General features: G+C 45.0%; 1 protein-coding gene across 5 annotated transcripts in view; it reads right to left on the reverse strand.

The window, feature by feature from the left end:
• Positions 1 to 296: 296 nt before the first annotated feature.
• The window catches only part of klhdc8b (kelch domain containing 8B), a 115,784-nt gene continuing 98,788 nt past the window's right edge, over positions 297 to 17,292 (reverse strand). For all 5 annotated transcript variants that reach the window (XM_038812517.1, XM_038812520.1, XM_038812521.1 and 2 more), the window contains one exon: positions 297 to 4,297. In XM_038812517.1, the coding sequence (XP_038668445.1) occupies positions 4,101 to 4,297 (197 nt within the window). In that variant the 3' untranslated portion in view covers positions 297 to 4,100. The remainder of the gene's footprint in view (positions 4,298 to 17,292) is intronic.

Consider the following 17,292-nt stretch of genomic DNA (forward strand, 5'->3'; position numbering starts at 1 on the left):
ACAACAGAAGGAACATATATATTTACACTTTAATACTTGCATAATGCAAAACGTTGAAGAGACAGTGTCCCTTTAACTAATAAAAATAAATTACTGCAGATGCTGGAATCTGAAACAAAAGAGAAAATGCTGGAAAATCTCAGCAGGCCTGGCAGCATCTGTAGGGAGAGAAAAGAGCTAACGTTTTGAGTCCAATGACTCTGTCAAAGCTTTGTTCCTTTAGCTATTCCTTCTTTGTTGGTTATTTGTTTGATACACAATGTATAATGGATAAACAAGAAACACTATTGAAACAATTTAATTAGCCAAAATTAATTGCCTTTTTATTGTTTGTGTTCGTATTTCCATAAGTGTAAATCGTTCATTGCTAAACCTGAAATATATCATTTTTGGCAGTCCCTCTTTTAAGTGTGCACATAATCAAGCTCTCATTCAAACCTGCAAGAGCATGATAAAGGAAAACAGTTTTGTATTGGGTCCTCACTTATAGCACAGCAGCATTACTAGAAGGGCCTCACATTTCTACTGAGTGATATTATCATAAGTTTCATATATGATTGTCTGGCACTACTATGGAAATGCCATTCAGCAGTATGATGAGAACTTTACTTAGATGGGGCAACACAGCTATAGGAATCTCACTCATACAGATGTAGTAATGTAGGGATCTCATACAGGTGTAGTAATACTATAGGAACCTCATTTAAGATTTTCTTGAACTACATTAGGAAGATCACAGTGCTGTTTTGCAATTGAACTGGAGTGACTACACTGTAAGAAACTTTAAGTGGAGAGAGACAAAGAAAGGACAATTATAGTGTTCATGAATACCTGTTGCTACCATAAGCACTTCAATTACATAGATGTGGCATCTCGAGAGAATATTAATACTGTATACATCTCACTGACCCTTAAATGGTGGAGTATGCTTGAGGGATCAAGTGGCCTACTCCCGTTCCTATGTCCATATGTATATTTTGATATTCACACTAATTGGCTACAACAACCACACTACAGTTAGACTGATGCCATCTCTCAGAGGCTCACATAGACTATTTAGGAACTTGCCCTAATGTATTACTCCCATTTGTGCAACACTAAGGAACATTGCTCATACTGGTGTGGCATCACCTCATTGACCCTTTTGCAACATAGTTAAAATATCTTATCAATTACTCTGGTGTTGCATTATTATTGGAACCTTACTTTTTTATTCCTTCTTGGGATAAGGGTGACAAGGCAAACATGTTTCCCATCACCAATTACCCTTAACCTGAGTGGCTTGCTCGGCCATTTTAGAGGGTGTTCAGAGTCAACCACATTAATGTAAGTCTGAAGTCACATGTAGGCCAGACCAGATAAGGATGACAGGTTTCCTTCACTTAGTGAACCAGATGGGTTTTTACAACAATAGACGATAGTTTCATGGTTACTGTTATAACCCTATCCAAGGCCACGGGGTCTGCACCATCAGGTTCCTCGTGGCCCCACCTGAATATGATCTCCCCAAGTGAGGGAGTGGAGCCACACCCTTAACCTAGGGGACCTTGGGACATAAATATCTTGGCCGGAGTGTGGGCCAGGTGTGAGAGATCTCGGGGCGTGGGAGTGTATTGAGTAGTTGAATAAATATTGTGTTTTTCTAATCTGTCATCGCTTCCTCGTGGTCGCTCGCCTGGAACCTTACCATTACTGGGATTAGGTTTTAATTCCAAATTTTATTCACTGAATTCAAATGTCACCAGATGCCATGATGGGATTTGACCCTGTGTGCCAGGGAACTAGTCTGGGCCTCAGAATTACTGGTACAGTAACATCACCACTATGCCACCACATCCCCCCAACTTGCATTATGTGCTGTGCTAAAGTCATACTTCCATAATCAGACTGGAGCAAATTAGCTCATCTTCCTTACACTGGTTCAAGATTTCAACAGACATCTCAATAATATTGTTATGACTCTATTACAAGAATGCCATGATGACTATTTTGAGTTTATATTACCAAAGGAAGCTCACCAGATTTGGGCTGGAGTACAGATTTATAAGAACATCACTCATACTGAAGCAAGATCACTATAAGGGCATTGATAATGCACTGGGGCGATTATTCTACAGGGACATCACAAGGCAACACTAATTCATAAAATCACTGTAATAATTCTGTTAAAGGATCTTCACAGTATTTAAAATGCAACAACATAACATACAATAGATTGTCAGAGTGGTACCGCTAAAAAGAAAACTTACTTGTAAAGGAGTGGCATTGCTAAAGGAACCTCCCTTAAACTGATTTAGAACAATACTATCTAATATTCTAATATTAATGTTACATTTCTGCAGAAAACCTTTTGTATGTCAACCTGCTACCATATGTGAGACATATTAAGTAATGCCACCTCACTCACCCCGATCAGATTACACTGTCTAAAAACAATCAGGAATTCCAGCTTTCTCTGACACTACTCTGCAAACTGGGTAAGAGTCTATGGTTCTATTCTGTAGGTTGTGTTGTTTCAGTATATTATAATGGAATCAATTCATCACTCTAAGTGTGGTGGAGGCAATGGAGCTAGAAAAAGGCAAAAATCTGAGACTCTGAACTGCTGCTCCACATGTAAATTTGATCTTAAGTAGGAACATAGTTCATCCTTGTAGAATAGTGCTATAACATCTTTACTTCCAATGGTACATTATGAACATGTCCTATTGTGGTACCGATGACACTATAGGGTTTTAAACTGGTAATAGTACTAGGGTAGGAGTCTCACAGTGACCATATTGTTTCAATACCAGAGTAGGATATAAAATGTTAGTACTAATGCACCACTACTGTACAAATTTCATAAATGTCGCATCCAAAATAGGCAAATCAATTATACTGGATGATGCTAGCCAAGGAAACTTAAAGCACTTAATTTGATACCAAGTAAAGGAACCTTATGAACATTGGTGTTGAACTGCCGCAGGGACTTCACAGCACTTGGTAGCTTCGCAGTTCAAGGTCCTTACAAACCCAACATGATGTAGAATCTCTGTTGGAATATTATAGTGCTTGCACAGGCAGTTCTTATGTCATCTACAGCAGTACCGTAGAAAGTTTCTGTGTTTAGACTTGAGTAACATAATTATACGATTTCAATTGTATTAATGCAACATTACTCTAGAATGTTTGCACTGTTGTGACATTATTAAAGAAATATCACTTATAGTGTCAGAACATGACTCTAGGAATGTCACAACACTCACACTGGTTCAACACAACTATAAAAGCCTTACAGCACTTTGTGTGGCATTAGTACAGAAACCTCACAGGGATTATGCTCAATCCTCATGTAACAAATATCTAGAATACTTTGTTAAACTACCAGATTCTACCTGTGATAATGTAAACTGTTGGGAAACATCTTTTTAAAAAACTTTTCCAATAACAACCTTAAACTGGAGCCAACTTTGAACATCCTCAACTTTGTGGTTCTACTGCTACCTTTGACCCTAGAGTACTGTTAAGTAGCTCTTATATACCTATTTGAGATTTTGACATTTCCTTTTGACTTCAAATCTTCAGCGTTTATCCTTTGGAAGAATGGTACCTGTTGCTGGATACAAGGGAATGCCCCAAATAGGGCGGAATTATTTCCCAAATTTCCTTGATATAAATAAACTTGGACTGGAAAGTGACGTTGATAGAATAAGTGATTGGACATAATCTCTTGAGCTCGTCTTGAATTCTTTGCATCATCAACTCGTTGATGTGAATCGCCCACTGAAAGTTAGCATCACAATTAGTGAAATGAACTGAGCGACCTTTATATTCACTTTCTGTTCTTTCTTAAAGTAGTATCAATATCTCATAAATCCTTGGTTTATTACATTGGGTTTAAACCAGTACAAAGTTAGTACTAAATTAGTTCTAAGGAAAAACATCACCCTTGTGTTTAACTTTTTTCTCATACGTCTTTGTATCACAAATAAAGCTTTCACTGACAACACTGTGATTCTTTACCAGAATCATCAAACAACACTGGCAGGACCAAGAAGCCTACAAGTTCTTGTGTAATCACTAATGCACACCCCGACTGTTTCAGAGTTTCAGAGTGTTCAGCTGCTCTCTCGGTCACACAAGGCTTCCACAGCATTACTGGGTCCCTGTGCCACACCACCGATGACAAAGAACATGTTGTCAGCTTGCAGACTGGAACAAGAGCTGCGCGGGGTGTTCATTGATGGTAGACTTTCCCATTTTCTCTTGCTTGGATTGAACCCTTCCACTGATCCGAGTGGGGCCGGTTGGTTTCCTGCAATTCAAATGAAATTAAACAAAATAAGGCACCAGTCACACTTAACCGTTTAAACATCACCTGAAAATTGGATGGCCTGCTCCAACATTAGTTTTGAGTTTATTCATAGGCTCCAGTGCAGAAGGAGGGCACCGAGTCTTCACTGACGCTCCTGAAGGAGCACTGTACCTAGACCCACTCTCCCGTCCTATCCCCGTAATCCTGCATATTGATCATGGCAAATCCACCTAACCTGCATATCCTTGGACTCAGTAAGAAGCCTTACAACACCAGGTTAAAGTAAAAGTGATTTGTTTTGAATCGCTAGCTTTCGGAGCGTAGCTCCTTCCACAGGTGAGGAAGGAGCTGTGCTCCGAACGCTAGCGTTGGACTCTAACCTGGTGTTGTAAGACTTCTTACTGTGCCCACCCCAGTCCCACGTCGGCATCTCCACATCATATCCTTGGACTGTGGGAGGAAACCGGAGCACCCAGAGGAAACCCACACAGACACGGGGAGAATGTGCAAACTCCACACAGACAGTCGCCCAAGGCCACATAATGGTTACCATCGACACTGCAAACCGCCGGCTCAAAGTGGAGAGGATCTCCAAGAAGATCGCGCATATAGACATTCACCTGAGGAAGGAGCTGCGCTCCGAGAGCTCGTGATTCGAAATAAACCTGTTGGTCTTTAACCTGGTGTTGTAAGACTTCTTACTGTGCCCACCCCAGTCCCAGTGCTGGCATCTCCACATCATATCCAGAGCACCCGGAGGAAACCCACACAGACACAGGGAGAATGTGCAAACTCCACACAGACTGTTGCTCAAGGCCCGAATCGAATCCAGCTCCCTGGTGCTATGAGACAGCAGTACAGTATCATTACGGTGCATCGCTCTCCCATTATATGTTAAGCAGCTATTTTCACATGTGTATTAAGTTGCATTTTCACAGGAATTTCGACAGCTAAACTTCATCATATGTAACTTGGTGTCCTTAATGAAATAACTCAATTTTAATACGTGCCATCTCTCTCTTTCCAACTTCCACAATCCAAACAGCTTCAATCCAACACAAAGAACATATTCAGCAAGTGTAGCAAGTAACAATTACTCATCTTGCCAGGATTAGGAATTTCCATTAACTACACAGAACCTTTCCAGTGGGAAGCAACTGCGTCAGAGGTTTGGTTGGAATTAGTGGTAGAACAACCGTCGAGTCTGATTTTGATCCTCTCCACCCTGTGCCCTGGCTTGTCCTGATGGGTTGGAGAGCAACCTCTCCACCCTGTGCCCTGGCTTGTCCTGATGGGTTGGAGAGCAGCCTCTCCAGCCTGTGCCCTGGCGTGGCAGGGGTACCTGTTGGAATTCTTGACTCTTGAGAAGGTTAAGTTTGAGCTGAGGGGCAGGATGGAGGGGTTCTACAATTCATGGGCATTATTCATCATGCACTTTCAAGAACTTGATAACATCGCACATTAATTTGGGTGGGTGGGTGGGAGGGGGGCTGTGTGTGTTAATGGTGACTATGGGTGATTCCTGATTCCTTTTTGACATTTGTTTATGTGAACATGCGGGCTAATGTTTGAGGTTTGGTAGGAGGATGGGATCGTTGTTATTGATATGGGGATTGACATTACATTTGTTACTGATTATTGTTGGTGGGTGTAAATTTGGGAGAAAATGTGAAAAATGAGGAGAATAAATTTTATTTTAAAAAGTCTGATTTTGATCATTGAGAAACATGGGAGGCATTAAAGTGTTTGTAATGAACTCCAAATGGCTTTATTGGTTGGCCAATTGGAGTATGAGCTCCCTCAATGATAGCTCATTGAGGGGGCCCATATAAGCACCTGTGTAGGCTTTGTGAGCCAGTCTTAAGTTGACTGGACTGCTAGCAGCACTGTTTGTAGCTGCTCCTGTAATATCGTTATTGTAAATAAATATTGGTGTGGTGATGGTACTCCTGCCTCCCGTGGATTACTACAGTGTTGAAAGCAGTACAGACAGCAGCCATGAGGCTGACCCCTAGTGGAGAGACTTAGTTATGAGGAGAGACATGCTAGAATTGCAATCTGCACCGTGTAATCGTTGAGGCAGCTGTACAGAGGTACACAATACAGTTAAAAATCAGGAAGAGGCAAATCCAAAATATTATTTTAAATTATAGAAGTATGACATGGCACACAGATTCACACAAGGCAGCATGGTGGCACAGTGGTTAGCACTGATGCCTTATAGCGGCAAAGACTCAGGTTTAATTCCAACCTTGGGTGACTTTGTGGTGTTTGCACATTTTCCCCGTGTCTGTGTGGGTTTCTTCCGGGTGATACGGTTTCCTCCCACAGTCCAAAGGTGCACAGGTTAGGTGGGTTGGCCATGCTAAATTTCTCCGTAGTGTCCAAAGGTAAGGTGGAGTTATGTGGTTACAGGGATAGGGTGGGCGAGTGGGAATAGATAGGGTGCTCTTTCAGAGGGTCGTTGCAGACTCGATGGAAGGAATAGCCTCCTTCTGCCTATGGATTCTAACCTATTAAAATATATATTTAAGACTGATAGCAGAAGGCTCTTCCTCACATGAAGATTAATCAACACATATAATAGACTTCCAATTAGAAAAGTGGAGATAAAACTCTGCAATCATTTAAGAAACAATTAAATGTTAGGAGTTTGGTGACAAGGGGTATTTAATCAGGTGGAGGGGGGTAGCAAATGGAGGCAATGCCACCTTCCCGCCTCCACCACAAGTAAATCCGTGGTGGGAAAGCCCACGGATGGCCTTCTCACCCCACCATCAACTTAAGGGCCTCATTCTGTCGCCATTGACAGTAACCCAGCAGCAGGTGATGGGGTTCGCCATGTGGGAAGTACAACAAGCAAACCCTGGCAAAGCTCCGAGAAAGGAGGTGCCCTTGTTTAAAGGCAATCAGTGGCTGAGCAAGGGATCATAGAATTTACAGTGCAGAAGGAGGCCATTCGGCCCATCCAGTCTGCACCAGCCCCTGGAAAGAGACACTATCTAAACGCACGCCTCCACCCTATTCCCATAACCCAGTAACCCCACCCCACCTTTTTTGGACGCGAAGGGCAATTTAGCATGCAGCATCAGGAAGTGGGGGGTGGTGCTGGAAGCCACTTGCCACCCTTGCTGCTAAACCCCCATGGCCCCTACCCAGCGATACCTCCTCCAACCATTATTCACCTGTGCCTGGGACCCTACTCGATCCAAGGCCTCAGGTGGGCACTGTGCCAGCAGCAACCACCGCCTACTCTGGCACTGCTGAGCACAGAAATGCTGCCAGCTCTTGGCAGGCAGCGCTTCCAACCCTGGGATCTTTGGCCCTGAGAAAATCCCACCATTGGTTTGTTAACTGCCTGACTGGTTCATGACGTGACAGGGCTTATCGAAAAGGAACGATGCAGGATTCTCATCTGCTCTTCAGCTGACAGCCAAGACCCCTGTTGCCTCCATAAGATTCTACCCAGGATATTCGAGATGGAAGAATTCAGCCAAGCTGGATGATTCTCCTCACCTGCAATTATCATATAATCAAGGAGTGAGAGCATCTGTGTGCTAAAATGCAAAGGTATTTTTTCTCTGTGAACTGGGGAGGGTATTGGAGGGAAAAAGTGTTTTCCTTTGATAGCTCAGTTGGTAGAGGGGAGCACCGAAACCTACAGGAAAGTGATGGTCTAATTGTTTATTGATCAACACCAAAGTCCTTTTTTAGGCAAAATGTTGATTAATTGTAAAGCAAAATAGTATTTAAGATGAACCAGAATGTATAATATTTATTGCAAAATTCCAAATTTTCCTGGAATTTCTTCAAGAAGTATAAACACCAGATGGTGTTCGAAAGGAATTCTGCAACGCTGGATTACATATTCTTCACACGCAGTTTTAGTACATTATCCTTACATTCGTTTAACAGGAGATGGTTGTCATAGTCTATGATACTGGATAAAATGCAAAAGAAGTGGCTACGGGAGAGTGGTTTCTTCAGTAACAAGGCAAGAGAGCTTTTCAGGGGTAGAAAATGAAACTGAAATATGCATCAGCAACTAGCAATCCTGAGACAAATATTTCCCTTAAAATATAGAAATCTAGGGCAGCACGGTGGCCTAGTGGTTAGCACAACCGCCTCACGGCGCTGAGGTCCCAGGTTCGATCCCGGCTCTGGGTCACTGTCCGTGTGGAGTTTGCACGTTCTCCCCGTGTCTGCGTGGGTTTCGTCCCCACAACCCAAAAATGTGCAGAGTAGGTGGATTGGCCATGCTAAATTGCCCCTTAATTGGAAAAAATAATTGGCTAATCTAAATTTTAAAAAAAAAATAGAAATCTTATGCTTGATTAATAAGGAACAAACTAATCCCTCTGTCAAGTGGACTTACAATAATTACAAATATCCCAATTTACTATTCATATATTTAAAAAAAATAAATTTAGAGTATTCAATTAAATTTTCCAATTAAGGGGCAATTTAGCATGGCCAATTCACTTACTCTGCACATCCTTGGGCCGTGGGGGTGAAACCCAAGCAGACATGGGGAGAACGTGCAAACTACACATGGATAGTGACCAGGGCCAGGATCGAACCCGGGTCCTCAGCGCCGTGGGGCACCAGTGCTAACCACTACGCCACCCTGCCATCTACTATTCATTTTTGAGCCATATAAATCAAAATTATTTTTTCCTTGGGTGCGATTCAACGGAACGGGCACACTGCACCAGAAAAGCAGCTTGCCATGGCGCACCATGCCGTTGAAAGCCAGGAGACCCCGCTCCCGGGATCTAACAGCTCACAACATCTCGCGAGATTCAACACGGGGGTTCACTTTTGAGCAAATCTGCATATTAGAGTGAAGCAGTAAGCCTCACTTGAATGTGCAGATTTACGATGTATCTGAGGCTTTTAGATTCAATCACTTTGCCTCAGAAACCTCAGGTGAGCGACATTCAGCACTGGCCCCCATAAACGGAGAACAGACGGAATGGTACTCGTGGGGGTCTCCATGGGGATCAGGAGCCCCCCCACAGGGTGCAGCCCTGGCACTGCTGATGCCACCTTGGTACCCTGGCAGTGGAGCCTGGGTGCCAGTTGGCACTGCCAAGGTGCCCAGGTAGCATTGCCAGCTGGCACAGGCACTGCCAGGGTGCCAAATTGGCACTTTCAAGGTGCCAAGCTGGGCTTTTTTGTGCATGTGTGATTGGGCCGGGGTTGCCTGGCGTGGGTGTTGGGGGGTGCGGGGGTGGCCGTGACCCTTCCATAGTGCACTCAGGCTGGGGATAGTTTTGTGGGCCTCAGAGATCGGGACTCCATTTGTAAATGACATCCCAATCTCTCCCTACAATGGGGAAGTCCAGCGAGGGGAGTTCCCCACTGTACAAAACAGGGCTGTGTGCGGCCTCGGTTGCATGTTCCCCGTTCAGGCCCCTTATTCAATGTGAGCTGCATTGAATCGCCATGTGTTTCTCGGCAGCGGAAGCGCCGGGAAACGCGAGGCTAAACGCGCTCGCTAGGAGGCATTGTTCCCTTTTGGGAGAATCGCGCCCCATTGCTCTTCCCTGTGCTGAAGCTAATGACGCGAGCAGTAGTATTTTTCACCAAGTTCCTGATGAGCGAACATAACTTCAACTATATTCTAGTTTAATTTCTCTGCTTTGTTTTGCCTCCAATGTCTATGATCTGAGTGTTCAGTAAAGCAGAAAATACTGGAAATTCACAGCACACCATCAGCATCGGTAAAGAGGAGAGGTTTTGGATTTAACACCTTCATCACAACTGGATATTGTGAGAAATGCCAGTTCCTTTATGAGGCTGAATGTGACGAAGAGGGAGGGAGGTGCAGCAGATAAAAGCTGAGCGTGAGGCATGTTCAATAATCTCCCAATGTCCAATTGTGATAAAAGAATCTCCACCCAAAATGTTACCAGATCATTTTTCTTCCCAAATGCTGAAGGATCTATTGGCAGCATTTTCACTTCTTATTCTAAGTTCTAACATTCTTTTTCTTTGTACATTGCGGTTTTCAGGATTGTGTTTACGTGGCTGCCTCAATCATGTGTCATGTTTCAGTGAAAATCCATGTAGAATTCAATGGCGTCCAACACATTCCCACCATGTGGCACAGGGGTGTGGAACTTAACTGGAAATCCAGGTCCCTGCTTCCCTCGCTGGTGTCCAATTCGATTTGTCCAAAACAAAGTTAGTGAAGGCTGCTCGCCACTGGTCACTGGTGGGATTTTCCAGTCCCGTCGACGTCCATGGTGCTTTGCAGTGGCTCGCTTGACCTACCGCCGAGGAACCCACTGAAGGTGGGCACCTCCACCGGGATCGGAAGATCCTACTGACGGGAAGGGCTGGAAAATCCCGACCATGGTTCCACACATCAAGAAGTGCTGTAGCGCAGAGGCAGGACTTCCAGATGAGGGGCTTTCTCATTGGCAACCTGGTGAACATGCAGTGGACCAGCTGCAAGCTGATGGGAGTACAGGTTGCAAAGCTGAAACAGTTTTATTTAATGCAAAGTAGGCAAAATTTGGACAACGAATTGGAGAGCGGTAATAAAGTTTGACGAACTAACAGTTAGCTATTCCAATTCCAATTCTCTTCCCACACCCAGTGGTGCACTAAGGCAGTCTGTTTTCATAGCAAGTTATTCCTGGACCAGATTGCTGGTCTGTCGCCAGAGGCTTATGGCTTGAGGGCCATTACTCCACATCAAGCCTGGCTGACCAGGAGTCTCTCTCGCTCTTACCATCAACTATTGGAGTTTTAGAAGGATCTGCAGGTTGGCGCTCTCAACCTGTTTGGCCACATAAGCACCTTCCTTGGCCAACAAGTCCTACAGTTAGTTGTTGACCTTTCTTTAACTGATTCCCGGTCCCAGCTCTCTATTTGCCTTGGGCCACTTTCAAGATAAAGATCCTCTGAATTTTTAAAGACTATGCACAGACAGCAAATCTGGCCAGAAAATGGCCCACCTCCCGTTTCCCACCTCTATTTCTTCTCCATCCCTCCCCAAACCACTACTAGGATGGCAGATGCATCTCGGGGGGGCCAATGAAATGAAATGAAAAATGAAAATTGCTTATTGTCACGAGTAGGCTTCAAATGAAGTTACTGTGAAAAGCCCCTAGTCGCCACATTCCGGCGCCTGTTCGGGGAGGCTGTTACGGGAATCGAACCGTGCTGCTGGCCTGCTTGGTCTGCTTTCAAAGCCAGCGATTTAGCCCTGTGATAAACAGCCCCAATGCACCCCCCAATCTTGTGAAAAAGGCACTTCATGGCACACGGGAGACAGAGGTGGGTTGAAGACCTGTAATCAAGCCCCATCACCCGATTTCTACCTCCAACTGGAAAATCTAAGAAATAAACTACTCCGATTTTGGTAACTTCACACCAGGAAATCCATTATCTTTTCTATAAAAGCAGGTGACAAAGCCTTAATGAAAGTGATGGTCTGATGTGATAGATTTCACATCAGTAAAATAAGACAAGCTTTAACTTGCTACAGCAAATTGATAATTCTGAATAAGGGATTTGCGTTCTTGTCGATTAACTGAAAGATAAAAAGCAGCTGGCATCGTATTCTTAAAATCCAATTGGGGGAAAAAGTGGATAATGCCTGAAAACATCATGATATACTTGTTGTTTGAAATACAGACAATGAGGCATCTTCATGCCTTCCCTCCATTAGCATGATTTCTGCAGCCAGTGCTAACCAACTAAATCTAAATAATGCCGCTAAATCTCGCATTAGGGCCATAATGGGATTTGGCTGGCAAGATCTAGGTTTGAGATCACCCACGCCCCTTTCCCCCACTGCCAATGACATGATCTGGTTCATGCCAAGAAACGCGTGAACCAGATTTGCGTGAATTTACATCAATTTAAAGGCTGGACATTGCCCCCGGCACCCTGGACGTACCGGAAGAAATGCCAGGGGGCAGTGAGGTGGGCACTCCCATGGTAGTACCCTCCTCCATTAGGGGGTGGCTCCCCTTATGTGTGGTGGGAGGGGGGAAGAGAGATGCGCACCGATGGTAGAGCGGGAAGGGGGGATGAAGTGGGGTGTGAGTGCCGTCCGATAATTCCGAGGTTGGGGGTCACCCCGAAGCTTGTGGGGGGGGGGGGTTCCTCCATAGCCGTGGGGTGTGGGAGGGAGTTTTTCACCCTTTAAAGATTGACCTTGCCAGATCTATTATGCCCCGCCCGCCAGAGTGATGCCGCAAACCATGTGCCCCCATTTTTTTTGACAGAATGTCAGAAGATCTGGTCAGAAAAACTGGCTGTGTTTCTAGAGAAACATTTTGGCTTTCAGTCAGAACCTGACATTTTGCCAATTTTTTGGAAAATTGTACCCAAAGCTTTGAGCCGAATATGGCTCCAAAAACAAAGAAAGTGGCTGATGGGTGTACACAACAAAATGATTGGTACATTAGGAAAATTGCCAGAAAGCCTGTGTTGCAAATAAAAGGGCATGGAGGAACGGAATGGAATAAAATACTACTCTCATTAATAATGATAATAAAACTACCGGATTCTCTTAAAAACCCATGTGGTTCACGAATGTCATATATCATATAGAATTTACAGTGCAGAAGGAGGCCATTCGGCCCATCGAGTCTGCACCAGCTCTTGGAAAGAGCACCCTACCCAAGGTCAACACCTCCACCCTATCCCCATAACTCAGTAACCCCACCCAACACTAAGGGCAATTTTGGACACTAAGGGCAATTTATCATGGCCAATCCACCTAACCTGCACATCTTTGGACTGTGGGAGGAAACCGGAGCACCCGGAGGAAACCCATGCACACACGGGGAGGATGTGCAGACTCCGCATAGACAGTGACCCCAGCCGGAATCGAACCTGGGACCCTGGAGCTGTGAAGCAATTATGCTATTCACAATGCTACCGTGCTGCTTCAGTGAAGGAATTCTGCCAGCCTTTCCTGATCTGACCTACATGTTTCTTCAGACCCATAGCAATGTGGTTGACTCTTAAGTGCCGTTTGAGAAGGTCTGGGGAGACCCCTTCCAGTTGCCATTATTCCTGGTCCACGTTTGTGTGGAACAGTGCTATATGGTACCATGGCGAGGTTTCCCAGGCATGGGGTTCGTTCACGGGCCTCGGGAGCATTGGGTGCTGACATATTTACCTAAATCTGGGTCACGCCCACCAAGAAATCTAACGGCCTCTTTGTGTCACCGTGTCGGGACCAATTGGATGGCTGGCAGTTCTGTTGTTCTAGCAGCGCTATGTTCAAGAGGTGGCCCATGCTGGGAAAACAGCCAGTCCCCGAAGAAGAGGAAGTGATGAAGGCCAGGCTGAAGGTATGTCTGGGATTTTGGCAGGGTCTAGCTGACAATCCCCAGCGAGGGGATTGAGGGGTGGGTAGGAGAGGCTGGGGGTAGGGGTAAGGAGGGTATGACGCGGGGTATTGTCTCTGATGGGCACAAGGGAACTTCAAAGGTGGTTACCAACCAGTTGCCCGTGTCCAGTCTCCTACAAAAAGCTGCTTGGTGTGAACATACCCCTACCATAGGTAAAATAGTAGGGGGCAGAAGGAGACACTAAAGTGGCCATAATTCATCATTCAAGGGCTCAATGGGCCCAAGCGTCGCCGGGTCACCCCCCCTCCTCCCCACCTTCAAATCAACTGGAGGAAGACCATGAAGGTCTAACCCCCTGTATTCTTTTTACTCAACTTCTTAACCACCCACCTGTCTTATACAAGACTCACATAGAGCAGAGTGGATTGGGTTCCCTCAATCTTCCCGGCGTGCTGGCTGTGGCAGTGTCCAGCGCCAACATACTCAGTCAGGATCCATGCCGCTGGCCGGAGGGCTTCTGCTAGGGCTGGAGGGAGTGGTGGGGGGTGGCAATGGGGTGGGCTGTGGGCTCGGGATGGGCGGCTATACGGTCCAGCAAGTCTGGCGCCATGTTTTCCGGAGCGAACAGTGCAGCGTGTCAGCCCTGTGCGTATGCGGCCCAGGACCTGGTGATTCTCCAGCTGTTTGGCGTGCGATCCACAGGTGTTTCACACGGCGCCAGGACTAGCCCCTCACCGGTACCAAAATCAGTGAGGGTTTTGTGCCAATTTTCCCATTGTGAAACACCTGTGGATCCTCCGTTGGCACCAACACTTAGCTTCAGGAATGGAGAATTTCACATGTGTACCTAAAGAGTTTGTCAAACATAATCCTGCTCAATCAAGTTGATGGTTCCTTTCAAGTTTACAACAGCACAGACACTCTATTGAATGGTTTCCATTATTTTATCTATTGGGTGATGTTGATTTAGTTGGACAATAGTTGTCTGAGTCATGTTTGTCCCCATTTCTAAATATAAGTTCTAAATTTTCTTGCTTCAACAGAACTTCCCTAAAGCTAGCTGACCTTTTCTTGAAGGCAGTCAAAATCCCAGCAAATAAGATCTAACAGCACAGCATCAACAAGAACTGCCTCAATTAGGAGATTGCTACCTCAGGTGAACACTGCTACTCGTGGTCTGATTTTAGACTAGGCAAATTAATATTGGAATAGCTGGTATTGTAAAGCGCCATGTCCCATTTCAAAGTCACAGCCCTGGTTTTGTGAAAGATCAGAATACTTTGGTTGACAGGGAGAAACAGACAACCAGAAGAAAACTATCTTCATAATAAATCCAGTTAAAAATAACTTGTTATCAGCTTATCTGAGGAGCATGAGGTAGAAATTGTTGAAGGTGGCAGGACTGGTTAAGAACATGGTCAATAAAGCTTACACCATAAGATATAGGAGCATAATTAAGCCATTTGGCCCACTGAGTCTGCTCCACCATTCGATCATGGCTGATATGTTTCTCATCCCCATTCTCCGTAACCCCTGATCCCCTTATTAATCAAGAACCTATCTATCGCTGTCATAAAGACATTCAGTGACTTGGCCTCCACAGTCTTCTGCAGCAATGAGTTCCACAGATTCACCACCCTCTGGCTGAAGAAATTCCTCCTCATCTCTGTTTTAAAGGATCGTCCCTTCAGTCTGAGGTTATGCCCTCGGGTTCTAGTTGCTCCTACTAGTGGAAACATTTACTCCATGTCCACACTATCTATTCCTCAAAGTATTCTGTAAGTTCCAATGAGATCCCCCCCCTCTTCATCATTCTAAACTCCCAGTGTCCTCAACCTTTCAACCTATGACAAGCCCTTCATTCCCAGAATCAGTCTTCTGAACCTCCTCTGGACCCCCTCCAAGGCCAGCACATCCTTCCTTCGATACAGGGCCCAAAACTGCTCACAATATCCCAAATGGGATCTGACCAGAGCCTTATACAGCCTCAGTAGTACATCCCTGCTCTTGTATTCTAGCCCTCTCAAAATGAATTGCATTTGCCTTCCTAACTGCCAACTGAACCCGCATGTTAACTGTAAGCAATCCCTGAACTAGGACTCGTAATTCCCTTTGTGCTTCAGATTTTCGAAGCTTTTCCCCATTTGGGAAATAGTCTATGCCTCTATTTTTCCTACCAAAGTGCATAATCTCACATGTTTCCACATTGTATTCCATCTGCCACTTCGTTGCCCACTCTCCTGGCCTGACCACATCCTTCTGCAACCTCCCCGCTTCCTCAACAACACCTGTTCCTCTACATACCTTTTTATCATCTGCAAACTTAGCAATAACGCCCTTATCAGTTCCTTCTTCCAGATCGTTAGTGCATATTGTGAATAGTTGTGATCCTCACACTGACTCCTGCAGAACACCACTAATCACTGGCTGCCATCCTGAAAAAAAACATTTGTCCTCACACGCTGCCTAGTGACAGTCAGCCAATCCTCTATCCATGCCAGTAAAACATAGAACATACAGTGCAGGAGGCCATTCGGCCCGAGTCCACACTGACCCACTTAAGCCCTCACTTCCACTCTATCCCCGTAACCCAATAACCCCTCCTAACATTTTTAGTCAGTAAGGGCAATTTATCATGGCCAATGCACCTAACCTGCACGTCTTTGGACTGTGGGAGGAAACCGGAGCACACGGAGGAAACCCACGCAGACACGGGGAGAACGTGCAGACTCCGCACAGACAGTGACCCAGCGTGGAATTGAACCTGGGACCCTGGCGTTGTGAAGCCACAGTGCTATCCACATGTGCTACCATGTTGTCTTGCCACTTGTCCCTCACACCCTGAGCTCTTATTGAGCAGCCTCCTGTGTGGCACATTGTCAAAAACCTTCTGCATATTCAAATAGATCATGTCCACTGGCTCTCCTTTGTCTAACATCCTCATTACCTCCTCAAATAATTCTAACAGATTTGTCAGGCATAACCTCCCCTTGACGAAGGCGCGCTGACTCAGCCCTATTTTACAATGCACTTCCAAGTACCACCCAATCTCATCATTAATAATGGACTCTAATACCTTACCAACGACCGAAGTCAGGCTAACCGGCCTACAATTTCCCGTCTTCTACCTCCCTCCCTTCTTAAACAGGCATGTCACTTTCCAGTCCTCTGAAATTCTTCCTGACTCCAGTGATCCCTGAAATATCACCACCAACACCTCCACAATCTCCTCAGCTATCTCCTTCAGAACCCTGGGGTGTAGCCCTTCTGCTTTATTAATAGGAAGTACAAGAACAAGGAGGCTACATTAAACGTGTATAGAACACTGATTCAGCATCAACTGGACTATTATGTCCAACTCTGTGTGTCACACTTTCAGAAAGTTGTGAATGCATTAGAGAGGGTGCAGAAAAGATTCACGAGAATGGTCTCTGGGATGAGGAACTTCAGTTATGTAAACACATTGGAGAAATTGGGACTGTTTTCTTGAAGAAGGTAAAGTTGAAAGGTGATTTGATGGCGGTATTAAAAATCATGGACTGAATAGCAAGGGAAAAACTGTTCCAACTGGTAGGAGGATCGAGGACAAGAGGCACAGGTTTCAGGTAATCAGCAAAATAAACAGCAACAATGAGGAAAAATGTTTTCAAGCAGAAAGTGGTTAGGATCTGG

The sequence above is a fragment of the Scyliorhinus canicula genome, chromosome 11, assembly GCF_902713615.1.
Source record: "Scyliorhinus canicula chromosome 11, sScyCan1.1, whole genome shotgun sequence".
Taxonomy (NCBI): Eukaryota; Metazoa; Chordata; class Chondrichthyes; order Carcharhiniformes; family Scyliorhinidae; genus Scyliorhinus; species Scyliorhinus canicula.